General features: G+C 51.9%; 1 protein-coding gene across 2 annotated transcripts in view; it reads right to left on the reverse strand.

The window, feature by feature from the left end:
• The window catches only part of SMAD3 (SMAD family member 3), a 119688-nt gene that overhangs the window by 18959 nt on the left and 74557 nt on the right, over window positions 1-26172 (reverse strand). For both annotated transcript variants that reach the window (XM_059912960.1, XM_059912961.1), the window contains exons 2-5: window positions 8677-8870; window positions 7243-7374; window positions 5868-5942; window positions 2436-2486 (exon numbers count right to left, since the gene is read on the reverse strand). In XM_059912960.1, the coding sequence (XP_059768943.1) occupies window positions 2436-2486; window positions 5868-5942; window positions 7243-7374; window positions 8677-8870 (452 nt within the window). The remainder of the gene's footprint in view (window positions 1-2435; window positions 2487-5867; window positions 5943-7242; window positions 7375-8676; window positions 8871-26172) is intronic.

Here is a 26172-nt window from a genome sequence, read left to right on the forward strand (position 1 = left end):
TATTTATCGTCCTGCCTTATTTATCCCAACAAGGCCAAAAGCACCTTCATGTCAGGGTCTGTGACACCTTTTTGAATTCCCCCACTTGGACTGGCATACAGTGACCAAGCAGGAAGTGCCCAGAGAATGAATGAGTGAAGAAGAGACAGGCAAGCAGGCAGGGCTCCCAGCCAGGGACAACATGGGACACCAGGGCCCTCATATCTGACATTTGTTCCCAACTGTAAGTCAATAGGTGTCTCCTTGAGCCTAGTTCTTCTGAGTGAAAAAGGGGAGAGCTAGTCTAAGTGACCGAGCAAGGCAGGGTCCTGCTGCACATGGGGGCACAAGTTCTGGATTCCCAAGGCCTGAGTTCAAAGCCAGCTTCTCCATTTTCTAGCTGTGTGAAGGGGACAAGTTCATTAACCAGTCCGTTCCTTGGTTTCCTATTCCATAAAATGAAAAATCACAGCACCACCACCTTAGATAATTGTTACAAAGATTCAGTTAACATGCATGAGCCACTCTGAACAACACTCAGTAAATAGCAAGTTCTCGAGAAATGTTTGCCATCTTCATCACCATCCTTTCATCCCCTTGCAGCTACGATGCCAGAGGCTGTGAGATGGTAGGGGCCCTACCAATAGTATTGAATGGGTGAAGGCAGGGGTTCGAGGGCTTGGCAAGCAGAGAGGAAGCCGGGCCTGTCGGCGCCCGTGTCTCGCCGTGAGTCCTACCGTGGCTTGTTGGCTGATTTGTCCCCCATATTCACATCTTCCCAGCCGAGGGGCACCCCCTCTCTGCCCACCAGGCTTGGAGGCTGTCCCTTCCTCTGGAAGAAATGGCCTATGAATTCCTGACCCTCAGACGAAAGGCTGAGGAACAGGGCAGCAGGCAGGGAGAACTGTGCCAGCAGGTCACTCTGCCTTGGGGCCAAGTTCAAGAACATGCTGTCATCCTGGTCCACACAATCTCGAGGGGAATTCACAGTGAGTACCCACCCAGGACAACTTGCGGTCTGAACCACCAAGTCAGGCAGTGGGGTTGCCAAGGCAAGCACCAGTTCTGATGTCTGTCGACTTCAGGGTGCCCACGGCCATGGTGGGGTAAGAGGGCTCAGCCTCCAAAGCTGAAAGCCCAGAATCAAGTTCACAGTCATGGCCTTTAAGTTCTCAAGGGTTAACATAGCTTCCAGCCTTCAGAGTTTGTGTTTAATAACTCCATCAGTCCTTTCACGTTGGGAATGTGACCTTCCCGCTGTAAAGCCCAACACTCACAGTGGTATTATTTTACAAGATGATAAAACAGATCCCCCAAAGTTACATTTCACACTGCCCACTTGTCAGCCTGTATCAAAAGGTTTTCAAGCAGCTCCCCAAGTTCCAAATGATGAGTTTCTTCATCTGATGCTATCAGTCAAGGACTGGGAACAACTGGGAACAAAAGCCAGGCCAATCCACTCTGATTCACCAAGCTTGGATATTAACTCCTTCTTTTCCTGAGCCACAAATCAAACCCCAGCAATACAGACTGGAACAAAATCAAACTCACATTTTTCTAAAGCTACCAGACCAACACAGAAAAAAAATTCCCCTCAATAAAAACTGAACAAATATTTAATTTGTTTTGAGCCCTCCGGCAGGCCCCACGCTGAAGCCGAAGGATGCTCCTGGATTAGAAAAGTGAATCTCAGAAAAATGACCCAGAAATCAAACATCTAAGGGAAGGTTGTGGAAATGATGGCCCAGCTGCTCCAAAACATCATGAGATAATGCAAGATGATCAACGAGTCATCCAAGTATGGAAATGTGTTTACAAAATAACAATGAGAAGACAGAAGGAAAAGATGGATATGAACTATCATCTCAAAGGCAAAGCACAAATATATGTGCCTGTCCACAAACACCAGAGGGACCAAGATGAAACAAAAATATTTGTGTTAGGGCAGGGGGATTATGGGTAACTTGGCTTTTTTTTTCCCCCCCAAATTCCTTATATGGTACTGTTTTAAATAAAAATGACATCATTGTCAGATGAGGTGCTCAGATAAAATCCAAGTAAGTGTATCTGAAACAAGTCCCCGAAAGCCGGGGGCTGCAGTTTGCACCGCTGCCCGTGGCTTTGCATCAAACCACACACGGACGCTCACTGACCAGAGACCCTCGTGTCTCTTAAGCACAAGGTTTGGGGGTTTTTCATTCACTCGTGTCTAACCGCCTCCCTGGGGAAATACGAACCCGGCACTCGGCTGCCTTTCCTGCCACCACTGTTCTCAGGTTTCCCGTTCTGTGGGTGACCCCAGAAACAATGTAACCAGAAACCTGATGGGCTGCACTGGGCAGATGGTGGGGGTTGGAGCAGGGAAGCCTCAACTTCAGGGCCCCCTCCACACACGGGCCACCAGGCAGGGCTACAGCTAGAGGGGGATTGAGTCATCCAGACAAAGAGCTACTTACCCAAGTTATTGTGTGCTGGGGACATCGGATTCGGGGATAGGTTTGGAGAACCTAGGAGGTGAGACACAGCTGTGAGATTTCGGAAAAGACTGTTGGCCTGGGGAGCCAGATGACAGAACATCTGCATCAAGGTGGGGCAGGAAGAAAACCGTGGACTGAGACTCCACGGCCCAGGAGAAGACCAAACTCACATCCTTGCCTGTGCTTTCCCTTCCCCAGGCCCCAGCTTCCTCATCTGTGGAACCAAAGGATGAGCGGATGACCGTGGAGTCTCTTCCACAACTTGATGGTCTGATGCTTCTAACCAAGCCCCCGGGCACAGGGCTGCTGCATTCCCAGCCTGGGTGCACAGACCTCACACTGACCCTCCCTGTTAACTGAGCCCCCAGAGGGACAGAAGGAGCAGGGAAGACCCTCTCCACAGCTGCTCTAGGCCCCAGGCAGCGAAGGTAAGGCTTGCAGCTGCCCAGACCTCACCAGTCCTGTTCTCACAGCTCAGGACCTGCAAATACCAACGCGGCCTTTTCCCCAGGTTTCAGGAAACTCACTGAGCTGCCTCAGACACCCCACAACTCAGCAACCAGACTGACATTTTACGTAAGACATGATGCTACATGTGGAAAAAGTCCTAACTACCCAATTCTTCCTACTCTAATGTTGTTACTCTGTTTTTTCCCCCGAAAAAAGAAAAAAAACCCACACGGAGTCAGCCTTCCGAAAACCAAGTGACTGCTTTTCCAGAAAGCAACACTGGGCTGGTCCCTCCTTTGTCCCTGCACCCATGGGGCTCCAGCTCTGGCGAGTTGTTTATTGACTGACAGCCCTGTGATTTCAGCCCTGGCTCCACCCCCTGAAGTCTACAGTCCTCACAGCTGGGCCTTAAGTTTACGCTGCCTTGAGCTGTTAACGGGGGTCTGCCCCTGCTCCTTAACTCAGCTGTAACCTCCTTGAGGACCAGGGAGGAACCATGGGTTTCTTTTTCACCCGTAGCACCCAATCTTCGGGGGGATGTGGAAGAGTCACAGAAAGAGCAGAGCTTCCGAATCTGCCACGGGGTCTGGACATGGCACCACTTATCAGCCACGGGACTTTGGCAAAGTGGTTCGACCTCTTTGAGCCTTGATTTTTTTTTCCCCTCAGGTACAAAATGGGGAGAATACCACCTATAGTGTGATTTGTGGAAATGAAGTGAGATCGTGCCTATGAAAATGCCTATACCATAGCTGGTACATAGTATGTGCTCAGTTAAGTGTTGGTCTCCTGATTTGTGCTGGCCCGAATGACAGAGACCCAGGAAGGCAGTGGGACCTTCTCACTGGTCTGAACAGACATGTGTGCATGTCAGGGGAGAAGCAGGGCTGGACAAGGTGATCCTCGGGCCCCAAATGAGGCGCTACCACATTCTCAACTGTCCGGGAAGCCAAGTCCATGAGCAACTGGAATGGTTTGAGTGAAGAGCAGAGAATAAATAGGAGACCCCACCCACGGGCTGGCTGGGGTCCACAAAGCCCAGGCACACATTCAATAAATCATTAACGTTCACAACAGGTACATTAAGGGAGGAGAGAGGAGGAAGGGAGAGACAGAGAAGATGGAGCAGAAAGGAAGGAGAGGAAGGGGAAGGAACAAGAGCTGAGAGGGTGAAAAGGTGGCTGCTCGTCCCATAGAAGACCCTCTCCTTTGGTCTGTTCACTTTTATAACAGTAAAAGCAGACCTCGTGTTACTGCACTTTCCTTTACTGTGCTCTGCAGCTGCTGCATCTTTTACATAATGAAGGTTTGTGGCAACCCTGCGTCGAGCAAGTATTATCAGCATGGTTTTTCCAACAGTATCTGCTCACTTTGCACCTCTCTGTCCCATTTTGATAATTCTCACAATACTTCTAACTTTTTCACCATTATTATACTGGTAATGGTGATCTGCGATCCATGATCTCTGACGTTACTATTGCAAAAAAGATTATGACTCGTTGAAGGCTCAGGTGATGGTTAACATTTTATAGCAATCAAGTATTTTTTAAGTAAGGTGTGTATACTGCTTTTTTAGACATAATGCTATTACACACTTAATAGACTACAGTGTAAACATAACTTTTACATGTACTGGGAAATGAAAAATTTGTGGGACTTGCTTTACTGTGGTTGGTCTGGAAGTGAACCCACAGTATCTCGGAGGTTTGCCTGTAATCATTCCACAAACATGAAGAGCAGCCAGGAAGGAAGGGGGAAAGGAGAGGGAGAAGAAATACAGCATCTGCAGAAATGCTGCTTAGCTGGCTTGCTTCCCACGCCAGCGTTTAATAGCTGTACCCTTACAGCGGTCACTTGGCATCGAATACAGGAAGGTCTTCGATGCATTCCGGCTGGGTTCACACTGTCAGCCATCTATCAGGGGTGTGTCGGGGTATGTGTGCTAAACCCCAAAGGCCATGATGCCCAGGCTAAGTATCAAGTGACCACGTTTACAGTAAACACGGAAGTCTCCCGCGTCCTTCTTTTGGGAATTACGCTCTCTTCTGGGCTGCGTGCAGGGCAGGTGGCCCCACCGCGTCAGGCGGCTCTGTGTGTACAAGGCGTGCCCGGCGTCATGGGGAGGGAACATCTGCTCGGCCCCCGCCTCCTCACCCAACCACACGCAACACAGTGCACATGCGATGTGGCAGCTGGGGTTCAATTCAAGAAACTGCTGGTCTGGAGCCAATTTGGTCCCTTAACAAATGAGGCGGGAACATCTGGAGATGTGGCTGGAGATGACTGGGCTGGGTCGCTCACAGCAGGAACACACAGATCACATTTGGTCATCACATAAAAATCGATGCTTCGGGGCCTCGACTGCCACTAGCAAAGACCCTGCCTCTGTTTCAGCTCTCCTGAGCTACTTCAGGTGATGGAGCCCACCCTCCTGAGATGCCAGCAGCATCTCATCTGCTTAAAGCCTGTAGGGGCTCCTCCTCAGTCCCCGGCCACACACGAAGCCTTGAGTGACGGGCCCTCCTGTCTCTGGAGGAGTACACTCCAGCCATCCCAGAACTCACCAGCTCTCCTGCCCACGCCCCCGACTCTGCTTGGCACACCCCCTGCCTGCCCTGATGGCCTGGCCAAACCCTACACATCTCCGACACTCAACTCGAGAGAAACCTACACTGCAAGGTAATGCTCTGCACCCCCAACACCCCGTCCCCAGGCTGGGTTACGTGGCCCTGCTCTGTGCCCTGATGCCACTGGCGCCTTCCATCAGGGCATATATGAGATGGCACGGTGACTGCGGGCTGTCTTGTTGGTCTCCCCCACGAACTGTGAGCAGCTTGGCTCCTCCTCTGTCGCAGACCCGAGCCCAGAGATTGCTCTGTACATACTGGATGGAGGGACAGAGGGAGGGACGGGGGAGGGCGGGCACTCAGGCTTAGGAGCAGAGCCCCACGAGACTCTGACCTGCGTCCATGCTGTGGTTCATCTGGTGGTCACTGGTCTCTCCATCTTCACTCAAGTAGCCCGGGGGTGGGGTTTCTGGGAATTGAAAGGAAGGTGGTTCATTAAATGGCCTCTCTGGTTTGGCTCTTGAGATGCCCTTTGCAAACTCACACATTCACACCATTATGCCAGGGGGCGGGAGCCGAGGAGCTCTGGGCCTTGGATCCCTGGCTCCTGCCTTCCTCATGCCCTTCTTCTTTCCTGCTCCCCACCTGGATCATGACCACCTTTGTTCACACCATCCCTGACTCCCAAGTCTGAAATGCCTATTCCTACAGCCTCTGCCGGGCTAAACTTCTCCCCATCCCTCAAGGTTAGGTTTAAGCTCCGCCTCCCTTCCAGGGGGGCAGTGGACTCACTCAGCCTCACTCATCTCTGTCCCCTGAAGGGCAACAGCCTGAAACCGCCCTTTGGCTCTACTATCTACCCGTGTGCAGATCCATGGTTATTTGCTGTCTCTTGAGAGGATGTCTTAGCTCCCGAAGTGGGATGCAAGTTCCATGACAGCAGAGATTGCGATCTATTTCTCTGAATGACCCCCAGACTCCGACTCAGCTCTCTGCTTTGCTGAATGAACAGAGTGGGCAACCTACCCCTAGGGACCAGCGCCACCTGTGAAGGATCTGCAAGCCTGGATTTGTAAAGCGGGTCCCTCCTTAACACTGTGACCCACGCGCAAAGGCCTGCGGTCAACCTCAGCACGTTGAGCTCACTCAGGGTGAAAGGCGCATCCAAACTAGCCAGCTCTGAAAGTAAGGCGGCCCATCACTGCCCAGCCACCTGCGCTGGGACTGGCTAAGCTCCGCCAAGCAGTTTTCCTGGACGCCCAGAGTGCTGGTGATTCACACATTATTTGCATGTAAATGAGGGGCTTCTAAAAACATTTACACTCTGACGGCACAGCCCACTTCTCCCAGTGGAATAAAACCTCCCACCCAGCTTGTAACCCTCCCCGGGCTTACTTACAGGGCCAGTTCTCCACACACTGCCCGGCCCTCGGCCCTCTGTTCTCCCGCTGCCTCTGCAGCCCCCAGACTGTCGGGGATCCTGCCTGAACTCCAGCCCCGGCCGCGAGGGCGGTGAGAGAAACACAGCGTTGCTATTTCCGCTTCCAAAATAAATGACTGCACCGAGGCCGGGCGGGAGGGTCACGCCGCCGCTCCTCCGTGCCAAGAAAAGCATCATTAGTGAGCGAGGAGCCAAGGCCACGGGTCCTCTCCCCACAGGGATGCAGTTCTGAGTCAGGGGCCTCGGGCCAGCGTGTGTGCAGAGACCGGGTGATGGGTCTATCTGGCCCCCGCCTCCTGGGCCGGCCTCACTGCCCACGTGGGCATACCTGGAATATTGCTCTGGGGCTCAATGCCGGCGGGGAAGTTAGTGTTTTCGGGGATGGAATGGCTGTAGTCGTCCAGCGGGGGGAACTCGGCCGGGATCTCTGTGTGGCGTGGCACCAACACAGGAGGTAGAACTGTTCAGAGGAAACAGAGCAGAGGTGGATCAGCATTGACGCCAGGCTGGCACCAAAGCCCCTGCACCCCCAAATGCACCACAGGCCCTCCCTCACAAAGAGAACAGGGAGAGAGGGGAAAGGGGGAAAGGAGGGGGAGAGGGAGGGGGAGAGGGGAGAGGGAGAGGGGGAGGGAGGGGGAGAGGGGAGAGGGATGGGAGGGGGAGAGGGAGGGGGAGGGGAGGGGGAGAGGGAGGGGGAGAGGAGGGGGAGAGGGAGAGGAGGGGGAGAGGGAGCGGAGGGGGAAAGGGGGAAAGGGGGAGAGGGGGAAGGGGAGAGGAAGGGGGAGAGGGATGGGAGGGGGAGGGGGAGAGGGATGGGAGGGGGAGGGGGAGAGGGATGGGAGGGGGAAAGGGGAGAGGGATGGGAGGGGGAAAGGGGAGAGGGAGGGGAGAGGAGGGGGAGGGGGAGAGGAGGGGGAGAGGGAGCGGAGGGGGAGGGGAGAGGGGGAAGGGGAGAGGAAGGGGGAGAGGGAGGGGGAGAGGGGAGAGGGAGAGGGGAGAGGGGGAGGGGAGAGGGGGAGGGGGAGAGGGATGGGAGGGGGAAAGGGGAGAGGGATGGGAGGGGGAAAGGGGAGAGGGAGGGGAGGGGGAAAGGGGAGAGGGAGGGGAGAGGAGGGGGAGGGGGAGAGGAGGGGGAGAGGGAGCGGAGGGGGAAGGGGGAGAGGGGGAAGGGGAGAGGAAGGGGGAGAGGGAGGGAGAGAGGGGAGGGGGAGAGGGATGGGAGGGGGAAAGGGGAGGGGGAGGGGGAGAGGGAGCGGAGGGGGAGAGGAGAGGGGGAAGGGGAGAGGAAGGGGGAGAGGGAGGGGGAGAGGGGAGAGGGGGAGGGGGAGAGGGATGGGAGGGGGAAAGGGGAGAGTGAGAGGGAGGGGGAGAGGAGGGGGAGAGGGAGAGGAGGGGGAGAGGGAGCGGAGGGGAAAAGGGGGAGAGGGGGAAGGGGAGAGGAAGGGGGAGAGGGAGGGGAGGGAGAAAGGGAGGGGAGGGGGAAAAGGGGAAAGGGAGGGGAGGGGGAAAGGGGGAGGGGGGGAAAGGGAGGGGAGGGGGAAAGGGGGAAAGGGAGGGGAGGGGGAAAGGGGGAAGGGAGGGGAGGGGGAAAGGGGGAGAGGGAGGGGAGGGGGAAAGGGGGAGAGGAGGGGAGAGGGAGGGGGAGAGAGGGGAAAGAAGGGGAGGTGGAAGTAGGGAGGGACGGAGGGGGAAGTGGGGAGGGAAAGAGGAGGAGGAGAATGCCACGTAGGTAGCTGCAGACCCTACAGAGGTGGCGTACCTGGGGTCTCCACCCTCTGATAGTGGTAGGGATTCACGCAGACCTCATCCTTCTTCATGTTGAAGGCGAACTCACACAGCTCCATGGCCCGCAGCTCATGGTGGCTGTGTAGGTCAGGCCATCGCCACAGGCGGCAGTAGATGACATGGGGGAGCCCCTTCCGGTGGGACACCTGCAGCCGGCCATCCAGGGACCTGCCGGGAACGGGAGGGGCAGAAACAGACAGTGAAATGGGTCTGGCTTGCCTCCTCCCAAGTCCAGCCTGCCGAGCTCCATGAGAGCTTGCTGGCAGAGACTCAGGAAGCTCCCCTCCGCTGGTCTGTCTCACACGCAGAGGGCCAGGAGATCAGAGAAGCTGTGTGTGCTGGAAGGGGTCCAGGAGAAGAACACAGAGGCCCACCCAGCAAGGCCGAGGGCTCCCAGGCTGGCAGAGCTGACCTCAGACCCGCCCCGTGAGGGGAACGACACCGAATCATGCTCTGGAAAGGTCGGGGCCAGGTGCAGGTGTGCAGAGGGGACAGGGCTGAAGCAGGAGACGGGAGCTCTTCAGGAGCCGCTGTGAGGACCACAGTGAAGCTGAGGAGGAGGGTGACAGCACACAGGCCCTCCCTCTCTAATCGCTTTCCACACTCACCCAGTTCCTCTCTCACACATGGGAAACCAGGAAAAAAAAAAAAAAAAAACCTCTTTTTTTCAGTTGGTGTTTGTGATGAGGCAGGGAGGGAGAGAAGGCAATGAAGGGGAATTTTAACTGGTCAGAGGCTACACTGCAGACCTCTCGGGAGTCCCTCTCAGTGTGAGGGCTGCCGGCAGGCTGGCCCAGGTGTCCCAGTTCAGAGCTAAGGCCTGAGCGGTCGTGTGTGAGCAGAGCGGGAGCCGAGCCTGTGACTTGCTTCTGCCACAGTCCCCAGCCTGGCTGGGCCGAACCCACCCCCCACAGCAGTGTCCCGTCCCTGTGCAAACCACGGCTTCCGTGGTGAGTTAGCCTCTGAGCAGCTGACCTGGCGCCCGGGCCCCCAGCCCAGGCCAGAGTGTGGTCGCTGGTGAACCAGCAGCACGGGTCCACGGAAGCTTGTGAACAAGGCAAAATCCCAGAGGCTACCCCAACCCACTACATCAGATTCCTCCTCTTTCCAAAAGCCCCAGGTCACCTGCAGGACAAGAAAGTTGGAGGAGTGCCACAGGCCACGACAGCTGGGAGCTTGAGTGGCGGGAGCCCGTCAGCCAAGAGTAAGGCAGGAGGCAGGAGGCATCCGAAGGGAGAGACGGGAGACTTCAAGCAACGCCAGGTACTAGACAGGTGCGGAGATTCCGTTCACACCGAGTCCTTTATCTAACAAGTCCTTCATGAGCTCCTACTCTGTGGGGCACTAGGGATACAGCGGTGAGGGAAAGAGAGTGGAAGAGACCACAGAGTGAGAGAGTGGCATGGACATATATACACTACCAAACGTAAAATAGACAGCTAGCGGGAAGCAGCCGCATAGCACAGGGAGATCAGCTCGGTGCTTTGTGACCACCTAGAGGAGTGGGATAGGGAGGGTGGGAGGGAGGGAGACGCAAGAGGGAAGAGATATGGGAACATATGTATATGTATAACTGATTCACTTTGTTTTAAAGCAGAAACTAACACACCATTGTAAAGCAATTATACTTCAATAAAGATGTTAAAAAAAAAAAGAAGAGACCACAGAGCGGTCCCTGCTTCCACAGAACTTCCGTGGGCAAGACCGACATTAATCACATAATCGGGACAGCTACAATGACAAACTAAGTGCAGGGAACCACAAGAGCCTATGACCCTGGGGACCCTGCTGCACTGAAGGGCGGGACAGGGCATCTCTGAGGAGGTGGTGGTTGACCGGAAAGTCTAAAGGATAAGTAAGAACTAAGTAGTCAAAGGGGTACGGGAGGAGGGCATTCCAAGTAGAGAGAAGAGCATGTGCAAAGGCCCTGGGAAGGTGGAAAACACGGTGAGGAGGAAGACCAGAACGAAGGCCAGAGTGACCGGAGAGGAGGGAGGCTGGGGTAGCAGACAGGGCTGCTTCTGCAGGGTCTCAGATGCCATGCTGAGAGGTTCTGCCTTTTTTCTAAAAGCCACAGGAAGCCTCTAAGATGCGTAAGTGGGCTGAGAGTGTGCTTGTGTGTGCGCCTGTGTGCACGCACGCAAGAGACAGGCCCCGTGATAACGCTGGCTGCAGGGACAAGCAGACTGGGGGTAGTGGAGAGTCAGAGCAGATGAGATGGATGTTCATCAATAAGGAGGCACCCAGAGGCAGTACTGCTCTTTCTACAAGGCGGCCCATCCGAGGACCCCACTGGCCAGCGGGCAGGACTTTTCTAATAGCTGGGCAAGCCTGGTGGAGAGGCATTTGAAGCTCTCCCTCCCTGCCCCCATACGACTGAGGGCACCCATTTTCCTGAATATATGGAATTTATGGACACTCTGTGAGGGAGGGGCTTGCCAGATGCAACCAGAAGCACCAACCAAAGAGAGAGAAACAGGAATCCAATCAAACTCTCCGAGCCACTGGCCTGGGCAGGGGGGAGGACAGACAGAGGTCAGAACTGGGCTTGGGCACAGGGACTGGCAGGGATCTGCTGACTAAGAGCAGCTCAAAGGATGTAATTACCTCCCTCCTGTGAGGTCCCAGACCAAGGAACGCTGACAGCCCAAAAACAGTAATTAGGAGGCAGAATGAGAGAAGACAGCCTGGGACTCGCCCCTGAGATACAGAAGGCAGATGGCCAGATGTGGAGTCATGAGACCTGGGGTCAAGACGAGGTTCTCCTCTTCCGGCTGTGAGACCCTGGGCAAGTCCTGAAGTCTCCAGGACCCTCAGTTACCTCATCTGTAAAATGGAACATTCTCCCCCCACTGCTGCCCCTGACCTCACGCAGCTCAGTATCCACTCAAAAGCGCTTTGTGAAGCACCAATCAAGGACCGTTATTCCTCCCCATCACAATGGCCACTCTCCAAACCCGGCCCCGGAGAAGTGAGGTGAGCTGTGGGGCTGAGGAGGAGAGAAAGGGAGAGTGGGAGGTGATGAGTGGGGACAGAGAGGGACTCAGCTGTTCCCATTTTCTTGCAAAGCCACCGTGTGCCCACAGATAGGGAAGTGGTCACATCTGCTCTTCAGTGTTGGACAAAAGCCCCAACAAAGAGCCAGCTGGACATCTGGAGTGGCCTCTGCAGGGGGAGGCCTTGGAGAGAGGCTCAGACCAGCAGCGAGGAAAGAGTGGGCTGTGGAGGGAGCCCCCAACCCCCACCTGGTTGATGGAAGGGTTAGCCCTCTTGCTTTTAAAAAAAAAAAAAAAATGCAGTGCTATTCACAATAGCGAGGACGTGGAAGCAACCTAAATGTCCACTGACGGAGGAATGGATAAAGAAGATGCGGAACGTATGTATGATGTAATACTACTCAGCCATAAAAAGAATGAAATAATGCCATTTGCAGCAACACAGATGGACCTAGAGATTGTCATATAGAGTGAAGTCAGACAAAAAGAAAAACATCATATGATATCACTTATATGTGGAATCTAAAAAAAATGGTACAAATGAACCTATTTACAAAACAGAAATAGAATCACAGATGTAAAAAAAATAGTAATACAGGGCAGGAGGAGGGGTGATGGTGGACAACGCAAGAGAAGGGTCCCTGCTTCCACGGGGCAGACGGCCTGAGAGAGGGCGCGAAAGGCCAAGTTCCCATCAGCCCTGCACTGGGCCTGCGCCTTAGGCAGGGAAGGTGCGGGGACAGGACGCTCTGGGCACTCCTGACGTGGAGGGACGCTCACACGCCGCCCTAACATCCTAGCCCCCAGGACTGGCACAGCCAAGCCAGAGACCCAGAGTGACCCGGGGCCCAACACCTGCTCACGGGCCTGCAAGGGGGAAAAGGGCGTGGAGTGGGCAGAAATGGGACACCTCGGGACACACGAGGCTCAGACACGTTATGTGACGGAGGCCAAGGTCTGGGCGTGACGTGGCCCTTATGGGCTTCGGGAGTTGAGGGATGGGAAGGAGAGTCAAGGAGGTGGTGAAGGAGTGCAGAAGGCTCATCACATCTGTAGGCAGAGACTTCAGTGTCCTGATTCCTCATCCAATCCTTTCTGCGTTACATGGGCTCTTTCCTCTCAGGGCCTGAAGAGCCTGGCTGTCTACCTGAAGAAGTATGGCAGAGAGAGCTCCAGGCACAGAGGAAGGAGCAGGGAGAAAGGGGGTGGGGGAGTAAAAAGGAGGGGGTGGTGGGGAGGAGGGAGAGGGGACACAGGACGGGATGATGGGAGGGAGGTGGAGGGAAGGTGGAGGCAAGTGATGGATAGTGGGAGGGAGATGGAGGGGAGGGGGGAAGAGAAAGGGGGAGGGGACCAGGAGAGGGAGGGAGGGAGGAGGGAGGGAGGGGGGAGGAGGAGGGAGAAAGGGTGGGAGAGAGGGGCGGGAGGGGCTAAGAAAGTCCTTCGGTCAAATACAACAAACTGAATGGATGCATTTATCTCTGTCCTGCCCAAGACAATGGGTAGGAGAGGAGAGCAGACAAAAGTGGAAAACAGATGGCCTAATGGGAACAGACTTAGCAGAGTGAACCTGGGAAAGAGTCTGGACTTGGAGGCACCACACACTTGTCAAGACTTGGCTGAGAACAGGAGGATGGGTTGACTGTCTACAGAAGAGGCAGGCAGATCCCAGCTCCTTCCCCCCCAAGCCTCCCCATAAACATGACCTCCCCAATCCTGCCAGAGACAGGTTTGCTCTCTGCCGAAAATGAACGGGAAAGCGGGGCTCTAGACGGGGCCACCAGGGCACAGCTGCGGATGAAGGTCAGACAGGGGCTAGGAAACAGGATTTCATGAACGCTCCCTTGCTTACCCCACCCCTGCCCGTGGAGGAGTTAAACAGCTCAGTCCACAAGACCCAAAATACTGACATTTGGGGATCCCCCAACTAAATGGCCCTGTTTCTGCCAGTTCTCCCTACGGGGAAGCCCACCTGCCAACAGGCCACTCCCATCACCATACACAGAACAGGTAATCGGCTTTTTACTGCCACACTCTCAAATGTGAACGCAAGGCCAGAATCCCCAGCCATTTAAAGAAAGCCTCTAACAGGAGGCACAGAGATAGAAATAAGTGGGGGAGAAAAAAAAGAAGTCTGAGACAATGCAGGGAGCAGAAGAAAACTTCCAAATAAAATAAAACAAAAACTACTCTCGGGGAGATAAGCTATTGCAATCCTAAAACAGGGACATTTACAGACTACTGAAAAACACTCCTGGAAATAAAAAATAAGAATATAAATTAAAAATTCAAGAGAGACTTCTTGAGTTTTTCAAGGACTTCTTGAGTTTTTAAACTACATACATGAATCATTTTGATAGTATAATTTAAATTTTTTTAAATTAAGGAAGGTACAGATCAATGGAAGCTCAGAGAGTCCAGAAATAGTCACATATATATGGACAACTGATTTTCGACAAAGGCCCAAAGACAATTTTGTACAGAAAGAAAGGTCTTTTCAACAAATGGTGCCAGAACAACTGGATGGCCACATGCAGGGAAAATGAAATCCAATCTGTACCTTGCACCCTATACAAAAATTAACTCAAGTGGGTCATAATAAAAAGCCTAAAACTATATGACTTCTAACAGAAAACATGGGAGAGAATCTTTGTGACCTTGGGATGGGCAAAGATACCACATCAGAAACACATTCCATTTTTTTTTAAAGTTGATAAATTGGACTTCATCAAAGCTTAAGCTTCTGGTCTTTGAAAGACCCTGTTAAGAGAATAAAAAAAGACAAACCACAAATTGGGAGACAATATTTGCAAAAAGCATATTATCTGGTAAAAGACCTATTTCCAGAATATATAAAGAACTCTGAAAATTCACTATTAAGAAAACAAACCACCCACCTATTACAAAACAAAACAGGTAAATGATTTAAACAGACGCTACACAAAAAAATAAAAAGATGGCAAAACAAGCGCATGAAAAGATGCTCAACATCACTAGTCATTAGAGAAGTGCAAACTAAAACGACAATGAGATGCCACTCCATCATTACTAGAATGGCTGCTACTTTAAAGACTGTGCCACAGGCAAGGATGTGGAGCAACTAAAACTTCATACGTTGCTGGTGGGAATGTAAAATGGCACAACTGCTTTGGAAAACAGTTTGGAAGTTTCTTAAAATTTCAGAACATAAACCCACCATATGATCCACTCAGCCCACTCCTAAGTGCTTACCCAAGAGCAGTGAAGGCATCTGTCCACATAAAGACATGTGCATGAATGTTCGTCCCAGCTGTATTTATAATGGCCCCAAACTGGAGATGACCCAGTGTTTCTCAACAAGTGAATGAATAAACTGTGAAACAGCCATACAAAGACTACCACTCATCAACAAAAAAGGATGAACTATTGATACAAACAACATGGATGAATCAAAAAATCATCATTCTGAGTGAAAAAAGCCAGATGTGATTCTGTTTGCGTAATATTATACAGAGTAATTTAAAGTAAAGGAACAATGCAAACTTACATTTGCATGACAGCAAACAGATTAGCGGTTGCCTAGGGATGGGGTGATGGGGGGGGCATGGGAGAGGGGGTTTATCAAGGAGTAAAGGCTATGTCTGCTACCTTGATTGTAGTGGTGGTTTCACAGGTGTATACATATGTCAAAATTTATCAAGTTGTACACTTTAAATATGTGCAGTTTGTTATATGTCAACTATACCACATTTCCCAAAAAAAAAAAAAAGAAAAAGGCAAGGGCTTTGAACTGGATAAACATGGATTCAAATAGTGACTCTGGTCAATAACTATGTAAACTTGATCAGATTGCTTAATGTCTTGGTCTTAATTATCTTTCATCTGAAATAAGTCCCTTCACTAGATTGTTGGGAGGACTAAATGACATTCCAGGGAAAGCCTTTGGCATATCGTTAGGACACAATAAACGGCACCAATCCATTGTCATTATTGTTGTATAACTACTACTACTCCTATTACTATGACAGTGCCTGGTAAAAAAGGTTCCCAGTAGGAGCTCCAAAACACCAGACCCCTCCCCTGCCTTGGCCATCTGTGTGCACAGCCCAGGGGGCCACAGTGAGGCCTCGGGCGGCCTGATGCTTCTAGTTTTCGCAAGGCTTCCGGGCTCCTTATCTCAGAGCAGCCTCACCACGATGCAGTCGGGTCGTAAGTCAAGTCTTGTAACAGTCCCGCCTCACTATACACCCGCTCCATCTGAGAGGCAAGGCTCGCCTCCTAGGATCACACAGCTGTCTGCACCCAGGCTGCAGCTACAGGGCCGCTCTCCTGGCTGCCAGGCTGGGCCCGATGGTGGGGAGACAGGCACGCTCTCCAGCTCGCGAGCACATGACCACCCGTCTGGCTCGGCAGTATCTTCCAGAAGTCATCTGGTCCATGCCCCTGCTTCTGGGCCCTACAATTCCCAAACTCATGACAAGGAGGGCATCTCATTCACATCCTTTTATGCATCGGTGACCACTCCTTTTGGTTCCAAGTCTGGGCTGCCCAGAGCCAGCCCTGGTAGGGCTCCTTTTCTCCCTCTGTCCCACTCAAAATACACAGCAATGCTTACCAAAGGATTAATGGCGAATTGGGAGTTTCAGCTGCTGCCTTTAATTTAGCTGATGTGTCCAGTACACACTCTCCCCAGCCTTACAGGGTACCAAGCCCATTTTAAGTAAAACCAATAAATAAGTCTTAATTCTGAGCTGACGTTACCATAAACATGCTCTGCTGCAGAAAAGGGTCTATGTATGACCCACCCCTCTCCCTGACCCAGCCCTTCCTGGTCGTAACCCAAGACCAGCTGCTGGGGCTAAGAGCACAGTCCCAGGCATCTGCCTCTGGGCTGAGGTCTCGCCCCACACCCAGTGGCTTCCTGATGAGAGACCCCCAAAAGCCTTTCTCCAGCAACCCTCTCAAGTGCCTCTGACAGAGGTTTTATTCCTTAAATATATTCTTCACCAGCCGAACCATTTCCTGCGGCAGGAACTTAGGTTTCCTCCCATTGGCTCCAAGTGGGACCTGTAAAGCATCCCAGAATGGTGGTGGGAGCCACAGCCAAGGACATGGACATGTCAGGGTCCAGAGCTGATGGTGAGGTGGCGCCCGCCAGCACACTCGGGGTGGAGAGGCAGGGCCAGGACCCACGTGCCACTCACATCCCTGTGACCAGTGATCTCTGACCCACAGCCATCTGGGGGCTGACATGAAATACCAGTGGACTTGGACATGGGAGTTGGGGAGAAGATTAGGAGCAGGGCACAGAAGCTCCAGAAACACACCGGGATATATTCACAGCACAAACTGTGCGCCGGGCACACTGCTACGATGTGAGAGTACAAAAATGGCTCAACCTCGGTGTATCCTACCTTCACTGAGCTCAGAGAACCTAAGGGGCTTGCCCAAAGTCATACAACTTGTACAAAAGCAGGGCCAGAATTCAAGCCCAGACCAGTGCTGAGAAAAGGAGGGTGAGAGGGAGAGTTACACAGTGCTTTTTCTGCTGTTCTATGCTGACTTCTTATCCATCACCAAAGAGTTACCGAACACCTACCAAATCCCAGGCACTGTTCTGGTCACCTGAGCCGAAGAAGTGAACAGAAAGTAAATTTGTTAATACAATCGTATTTCTGCTGAAACCCATTTTACTTAAAACACACACACTACTAAACTTTCTAGCTTCTTCCAGAGACCAGCTTTCTTTTTCGACTTGCTCATTGAGTAGTAATAGTTCCATTGGTTCCATCTGGCCTTTAAGCGCCAGCGTCTGCTCTCAGATCTCCCACTCTGCCTCTCCTTCATACGCAAGTATCAGAATGTGCCTTTCTCTTTTCCATGCCAAGGACAGCCCAGTACAACTGTTTGACAGAATATCAAATACGAAAGCCCTGAAAACACTCCTGCCGAGAGGGCCACTGGGTTTGGGAGTTCACCCAGGATCCTCTCCCTTTGGTCAACACAGCGAAAACCAAAGCATCCTTTGTTCCAGGCAGAAGTACCACACGGGGGTCACGTGTCAAGTCGCAAGGTTGCAGGTGACAAACCACAGAGGTCTAACATTCAGGGAACAAAATGTCCTGGTCAGCTAAACTCTGGCTAAGTGTCTGCCTGAAAACCTCCTCTGGAGAACTACAGACAGCTGGGACATGAGGACCTTGAGAGCATCTTGACCAATCCCTTCCTTCTGTGGTTGAGGCAACAGACTGATAGATTAAGCACCTCAAGGTCACCCAGCAAATGAACACAGAGCGAGAAGGCCGCCTCCCAGCTGCTATCTCACTGTAGCCAGGCCTCGCCATCGATGAAGTCTGAGAAACGTGTGTGAGTCTGCACTGTCCCCGCGGTAAGCTGAGGGCAACAAAACGTAATTTTGTCTTTGTCGTACTGAATCTTAAGTTGCCCGAAGTTCTGACTCTTCAGGATGGAAAAAAAAAATTGACTCTCGGTGGGGATGTGTACCCTGATTCCTGTCCCATCCCTGCAACTTCCTGAGGTTTGAAGTTATGTTAAAATAAACCATTACAAACAAGAAGAAATTGAGCTGTACACTGAATATACGATTCCCCAGACCCTTTCAAAGTTTTCTTTGGTTGTTAGAGTTTAAATAAAAAGCGACATTTCCAACATCGGCCCCTTCTTGTCATCTGGTGCCACAAAGGAGGAATCAGACCCGGGGGGGATCCGGATAACTGAGGTTCGGTTGTTAAGCCCTGCTACAGTGACCACATGCCCCAGCCCAGTTTCCTAAGTGTCCTCAGCAAGTTCTGTTAAGTACGCTAAGCACGTTTTTTTAAGGTTCCAGTTTAGATTGGCCTGCAAGGAGCTGAAAACAGTATTTCACAACCCCTGATACCAGTCACTGAACCACTTCACCAAGAACAACCCAATTCCCATCTGAACTTGCCGATGGATAATATCCGGTGCTTCAGGCTGCCAAACTGGGGGACACCCCATAAAATGCCAGACTCAAGCCCCCCGTGCTGTGCTCCAGACCAGCAGCTGGCCCTCACTCCTCCCCACTGGATTGAGGCTCCCCTCCCCTCGAGAGCTTTCCAGAGCAGTTGGCTCAGGTCCGTGACAAGTGCTCCAAGCAGATGGGGCCCGAGTGTGAGCCCCAGAGGTGGCAGGAGCCCCCTGGGCAGACCCTGGAAGGAAGAAGCCATGGGACACCTCATCCTGCCCTCTGCAGGGGGGCTGGACCCCACAGCAAACCCATCATCTGGACCTCGGAGCTTCTTTCCTCCCAAGGGGCCAGGGATGTGCAGAGTGTGTACGTCCTAGAAAAGAAGGAGGCTGATTTGGAGAAAGTCTGGCTTAATCATAATCATCTGTAAAGCACACGTACACCAAGAAACTTTCAACAGTGGGCTATGAGTAAGGCGAGTCCCCCCGCCCCCCGGCCATTGCTCAACCTCAGCTCTCCTGACATTTGGGAACAGATAATTCTATGTTGGGGGTAGGGGAGTAGCAGCTGTCCTGTGCATCGTAGGATATATAGCATCTCTGGCCTGTACCCACTAGATGCCAGTAGCACCCCCTGCCAGCTGTGATAACCAAAACTGTCTCCAGAGATTGCCAAAGCTCCCCTAGGGGGCCAAGTCACTCCCCTAGGCCCCTTGAGAACCCGAGGGTTAAGGAAGTGCTCTGGACGTGGGCACAGGTTAAGGAAAACAGAAGGAATCTGTACCTCAGAGCAGGTGTTTACCGGCACTTCTCACTCATTATCTCACTGGATACAGGGATCCCGGAGGGTGGGTCTCCTCACTCCCATTTTACAGGTGAAGGATTCATGTGACGTTGAGTGACTTGCCTAATGTTGCCCAGATCAGCAAGAAGCAGTGCCCTATTTTGTAACCTGGGTATGATACCCCAAACCCAGCTGCCCATGCCTACAAAGCACAGTGATCATTTTGTTTGAACCAGAGATTCTCCTTGGGCTCCGGTGAAACCACGGTCATGGTACCCCCTTCCCTTCCCCCCTCACCCATGCAAAGAAAGTAGTTAAATCTTGAAGGAGGAAGTGGGGGAGAAGGAAGACAAGGAGGAGGAAAGGGAGTGTTTCATTTGAGATCTTTCTATTTCGCAGCTTTGGTGTTCATGAACTTTTTCTTCTCCAAGAACCAACTTGATGGGGATTGCTTCTTCTCGAGTGTTGGCAGGAACACAGAGGTTTCAAGTTGAAAAGGGAAGATGCTACAGAAGTCTGGGTTGGTCTCTGGTTACCAAAACAAGGGGAAAGAATCGTTGCCGGGCTAGACAGAACTTTCTGCATGGCCATTTCACTCTGCCAGTTAACATTCATCAGGAATGGAATTAAGCCTGAAGATCATCTATTTGTTTATTTAAAGAGACCACTCATGGAACTTTCAGAATACTCACAAGTCCTTGGCAATGTTCTGATGGGCTGAAGGCAAAAGAGCACACTTCAGCCCAGCTTCTATTACAACCCTCATCCCTAAAGCTCACCTCATAAAATACGGGGAGTTTGAAATGGAAATCGTGAATCTAGGTGTGTTTAGATATCTCTGCTCATTCTACTGGGTGATTCTGGCCTCCTGTGGTCCTGGCTCTGCAGCAGGGCTGTTCACATGGCCAGCACTTAGAGGTTCCCTGTTTCCAAACTGCTTTGGGGAAACGGATTAATTTGTATTTTCAATTTGGGGGAAAAGAAAATCAAATGGCAGGCTGAAGCCCACAGGACAGAAGCATGCAGGAAGAAAGGATTCCTTCTCTCTCTGACAACGTGACACTCCGTGAGCAGTCAGGGAAAGATATTTACTAGCCTCAAAAGTCTAACTTTGGAGGGAAAAGTAAAAAGAGAAAAGAAGAGCTTCTGGAGAGTATTAGATCATTATCTCGGCTTAGACCCTTTTTTTCTGAAGAAGAGAAAACTGGGGCTTGAACTACAGATCTCAACCTTCCACTAATAAATGCCTTAAGACTGAGAAATGTCTTTGATCTCTTAAAAAATAAAAAGGCAGGGCTCCAAAAAGTCACCTCCCCTGACAACTGCTATTTCTCTTGTCTTATCTGCCAGTGAACTTCAGTATTAGCTCACTTCACTAAACAAACAATTCTTTTTACAGGACTCTTAGTCATTCTGTTTTTCACTTTCTTCCAGCAGAAACCATTAAGGTCTGAGTATCCTCTCCGGGGCTGTCTTTTCCCAGACCCAGTTCCCAGCCTCCCACCTCCTGCCCCATCAGGTTTGCATGAACCGAGCCCGTGAATCACTTCCTGTGGGCAGACTGCACGTTTGGGGCTGGGATTTTCTTTCCTCTTTTTTTTTTTGGAGAAGATTCTCACAGACAGTTGGGCTTAAACGAGTGGAACCAGGCGACGTGATGATCACTGGCTGCCTCATCCTATCAAAACAAATCAAAGTTTCCAAAGACTTATAGAAAATGTCAGGCGGGTGTTCGTGACTAGGGGAGTTGGGGGGGGGGGGAGGTGAAGAGGGCAAATGAGAAGGTTTTGTGTTAATTGCTCAGTTTTAACTTCCTTAATTATGAGTCACTGGCCAGAGAGATAAAACAATGTCACAAGTGCTACAGAGCATGCAAGCAAAGGGTAAACCTGGCAACTTTCCGTGACATTCCAACTGAGAGGTAAGGCTTCTGGAAGCGCTCACTCAAGCTCCAAGTTTACAACCATTCCTAGTGAAATGCCATACTCTATGGGTTAGGAAAGGAACATTCCCGCATTTCAGCCTTAACCACATTTCCCTATTTTTAAAAGGGGCCCCAAAGCCTTTAGAATCCTCAAACCTTTCAGGGCAGCCACTGCGGGGGAGCTGGAAGCAAGGGAGGGGTGGGAAATGACCACATTTCTAGAAAAAGTGAGTTGAAGGACCATGAAGTTACATAGCTACCTTTGTAAGCGGAAAAGACAGCGTTTGCAGGACACCGAACTCTAACATGCCACAGACACTCTGCTTCTCTCTGGACCAAAGCTTTACAAGCTTACATAAGCAGTTTCCATCTAACCGGTAACAAAGAACGGGTGTCCTGTATATTCTGGGCATCACTATGCTGAGGACACTGAAGCAGCCAATCAGCATTCCTTTCAGTCTAAGGAGACAGACTTCCTACTGTCCTTAAGCAAAAGGTTCTGGTTCACTGGGGGCAACTGCACCTAAGACAGCAAAGAACCCCCATGGGCAGGAAGATGGGGATTCCAAATAAACAAGGGAGGACTTAGAACTTGCAAGTCAGGGTGGCAATTGCCTGCTGCTTAAGCTGGCCTCATCGACTAAATGGCTCTGGGCTAAAAGCTGCAGCCCCCCCCCCAAGCAGCTCCACTCACAACACTCACAACTCCCTCCCATACCCAGCGCACCCAAGTCCCAGCCAAGTATCCACAGGGTACCCACTCACCCACCGCCCATCAGACCCCCACTTCCCAAACAGCGCACAGATATCTGGAGGCCTGTTTTACAGGTAGGGAAATTCACAATGCTTAACTGGCTCAAGTAGCAGAGGTAACACATTGCAGCCACAGCACCTGAGCATGGGGCTTCCGCATCCCCAAAGCCAGAGATCTTCAGCCAGCGGCGGCATGCTGAGATCGTCTGGGGGCCCAGAGGCTCCCTTCAGCCCTATGACAGGCCCAATGATGCCTCTAGCTCAAAAATTATCCCACTGTGTGGCTCTTTCTGCAGAATGACCTCTCTCTGTTCTCCCCTCTTCAAAGACTTACAGACAGTACCGTCCAACACTCACCGAATTCAACATCACTAGCATCAAAGGCCTGGGATGATTAAGTATTAATAACTTCCATGTGTGTCTGGTTTCCCTTCTTAACTAAGACAGGAGCTCCTTGAGGGCAAGGAGACCCAACTTAACTTCCCCTGGATGGAGCACGGGGCTTGCATATTACATTTGTTCACAAGTAGGTCATGACAACCGAATTAATCCTCTGTGCAGCAACAATCAGAAGATGGAGGCAACAAATAAAAACCTCAGGCTGCACCCCAGCCTTATGAACCCAACCAAGACATGAAGCCTTATAGTAAAGGGACCCACAGACACACGTTACTGCCAGAAACCCAATACCAGGAATGTTCTTAAAGCAATCAGCTGGTATTGAGAGGTGCCATTAAAAACAGCAGGGGAATGACAGCCACAGGTGCCAGTTAGTTCTGCTAAAGCAGCCAGTGGCGGGGTGCAGGGAGCTGAAATGCTTGTGAATGAGGAGGTCCTGCCTACTTCACTCGGCACACCAGAGAGAGACAAAGTCATCTGTGGCTAAGGCTGTAGGCAGACACTGGACAGGAGGCTTTCCGATAAATTTACTCAACAAGTATTTGTTGAATGGAGATTTTATCAGTGTTGGATTTACCAGAAGAGAAAGCATGCAGACACCTGGGGCTACCCTGGGAAGTGGGCTACCCTGGAGCGTTTGTGGTCCTTACGTTGGCTGTGCTGCCAAAAAGCGAGGGGTCTCTAGTTATGGGGCATCCCATGTATAAAATGATGGGTTCAACCAATCTCTAGTGTCTCCCTGCCTTCTAGCACTGACATTCCACATACCTGAGAAATACACTAACTTGCAGCGAAAAGGAGCTTAAAAAGGGCTGTGTTTACACCTTCCTGCTCCTGGACTGCCTTTAGGCACGTAGGGCCTTGGAGGAAACAAATCTGAATCATCAATAGCAGCAGAGCAAATCCATGATCAAGAAGAGGGACTACCCACTTATAAACGAAACAACACACAGCAAGGGTAAAAGAGAAAACTTCAGGACTCTCACTCTTTCTGCAGGTTAGAAGAAAACAAACCCCCAAAGCCCACACCTAACAGCGGTTTCAGCAAAACAGTGGCAGTCACAGCTGTGATGCGATAGGAACGAATTAAATTGATACCACACAACTTCCTGAGAGAGAAGGAGGCTTCAAACCAGAACGGTGAAGGAGGCTGCAGAGTTGCTGACCTGCGAGGTCAGAGGTCGGGAAGCGGGTGCCGTGGCTCACAGACGTGGTCACATCCGTGGCTGGCTTTGGTGGGATTCGCCCCAGACACGGGAGTGAACACAGATAACCTGGTGCGGTTTGTTCCAGCCTCAGGAATCAGAGGACTTTGGAGCTGGGAGCGGGGGTGTGGCTCTAAAAATCAGCCATTTCACCGCCTCCCCCTTTTTCTCCCCACACAGGAGGAGACTGAGGCCAGGCAGAGACAGCGTCTCCCCAGGAACCCTTCTGTTCCTTTTTTCTACTCCAGGAATCCACGATCCCAAAACTATGTGTGACCCAAAATGGAAAACTCAGCTGTTGGGGAATAAAGAAGCTAACCCCACGGCAAAGGGCAGGGGTCCCCTCCAGGGCAGGAGGACCGCCTTCTGGCGCTTCCCACCCCCCGCACAGCCAGCTGTCAGGGCCCCAGCGCCATCCCAGCCTGTCTTCCAAGGAGGCCAGGCCCATCTCCCAGGCTCTGTAAACAGCTCTGCCCTCCCCTCCCTCCTCGCACAGAGTGCAGGACACCCCCTGCCACCGGGGACTGGACTGTTTGGTAACAATGGAGGGAACATTAAACAGGGGTGGAAGACGGGAAGTGAATCACTGAATTCTCAAACAGGCTCCTTGGAAGGAGCAGGGCGGCGGGAGGGGCCGCAGGGGGCTGGGGCCGCTTGGGGGGCCTGGTGGAGGGCGCAGGGGAAAGTTTCCCGGATGTTCTCTTCTTGCCCCACAATGCGGTGCCCTCCGGCTCTGCCTGGCTTCCTGTACCAGGCAAGATCAAGTTCCTGAGTCATCCTGGCTGCTTCTAGAAGTACCCGGGTGTTCTCTGCTCCCTGCACCAGGTGGAGATGCAGAAGGAGAGTCACTTCTCCACAATTCTGTCCCCACGCCCCTTAAACAGTCTGACCCTGACACTAGGCGGATCCTAGTCTCCCAGCAGAGGGAATGGGCTTCATCTCCTCTTTCCCCGGCTCACAGCATCAGTTACTTACATGGAGATGTTCAAACACACACAGACTGTTCACACACACACACACACACACACACACACACACGGATGATGGCAGGGCATGACTTGAGATTGTATCCAAGTGAGAGAAACGTCCTCCCCTGCACCCCTCCTACTCTGTACTGATTCCCACTCAGCCCTGGTGCCACGGCACGGCCACCTCCAGCACCATCACTCACCTCCACTGGCCGGCCGACCACCTGCCCTGGGCCTGCACAGCACCTTCAAAGTCTGGTCTCTGCCAGAATTTTGTCCTGTTTCATTCAATCAGTGTGTGGAGTGCTGCGGGCGCACACACGCCGCTGCTGCACACCTCTGCAGGGTGAGGCTCCAGCAGCCAATCTGTATTTACCGAGGGCCTACTATGTGCCAGGCACTCAGTGAGGACCTCAGTTTTCTTAACTTTCCAAAGGATCAAGGACTAACAGAAACAAGGAAGCACTGAAGAGTCTGTATGCAAGAAGAGCAGGGCCAAGGGCACCCCACAGTTAGTGCACATCTGTCCTTATTTTTGCTTTCCAGGCTCTCTTTTCATAACTAGCTTTTCCCATACCTGCCTCACCTTCATTCCAGAGGTAACATTGATCAGTTGCTTCCTATAAGCAAGTTCTTTGCTAAGCATTTTATGTTTATATACTTTAATCCTGCTGGGCAGGGCCCCATTTTCCAAAAGAAGACAATGGAGTTCAGAGAGGTTAAGATTCTTCCACAAGGTCACACAGCGAGCAGGAGAGCAGAGTTAACCTCTGAACTCCAAACACAAAGGCCTAGGGTCTTTCCATTGTGTCAGGCTGTTGTCCTGCACACTCACTTGCCTTGAAGGAGACATGGTGGGAACAAGATGAGACTGGGAATCAGGAAACAGATTCCAGCTCTGGCTCCTCTTTGCCACCTGGGTGACCTTAAGCAAAGTGTCCCATCTCCAAGGGCCAGTTTCCTCACCAGGAAAAAAGGGGCCACCTGAGAAGACTGTCAAAGGGTTCAGTGAGAGACTGCACACCAAGGTCTTCCATACACTGAGATGCACTACACAACCGTAAGGTATCACCTAGCACCTTTCATTCATGTGCCAGAAAATACCACCCAACAAGGCTACTGATCATCCGCCCCTGAATTTTTAAGTTATTCCTCGAACAAGTTGGTGACAAGGTCAGGAAACTGTGAGATAAGAGAACATTATAGGGCTTCCTGGTAGCACAGTGGTTAAGAATCCGCCTGCCAAGGCCGGGGACACGGGTTCGAGCCCTGGTCCGGGAAGATCCCACATGCTGCAGAGCAACTAAGCCCGTGAGCCACAACTACTGAGCCTGCACTCTAAAGCCCGCGAGCCACAACCGCTGAAGCCCGCGCGCCTAGAGCCCGTGCTCCGCAACAAGAGAAGCCACCGCAGTGAGAAGCCTGCGCACCGCAAGGAAGAGTAGCCCCTGCTCACTGCCAACTAGAGAAAGCCCGTGTGCAGCAAGGAAGACCCAACGCAGCCATAAATAAAT

The sequence above is a fragment of the Balaenoptera ricei genome, chromosome 2, assembly GCF_028023285.1.
Source record: "Balaenoptera ricei isolate mBalRic1 chromosome 2, mBalRic1.hap2, whole genome shotgun sequence".
NCBI lineage: Eukaryota > Metazoa > Chordata > Mammalia > Artiodactyla > Balaenopteridae > Balaenoptera > Balaenoptera ricei.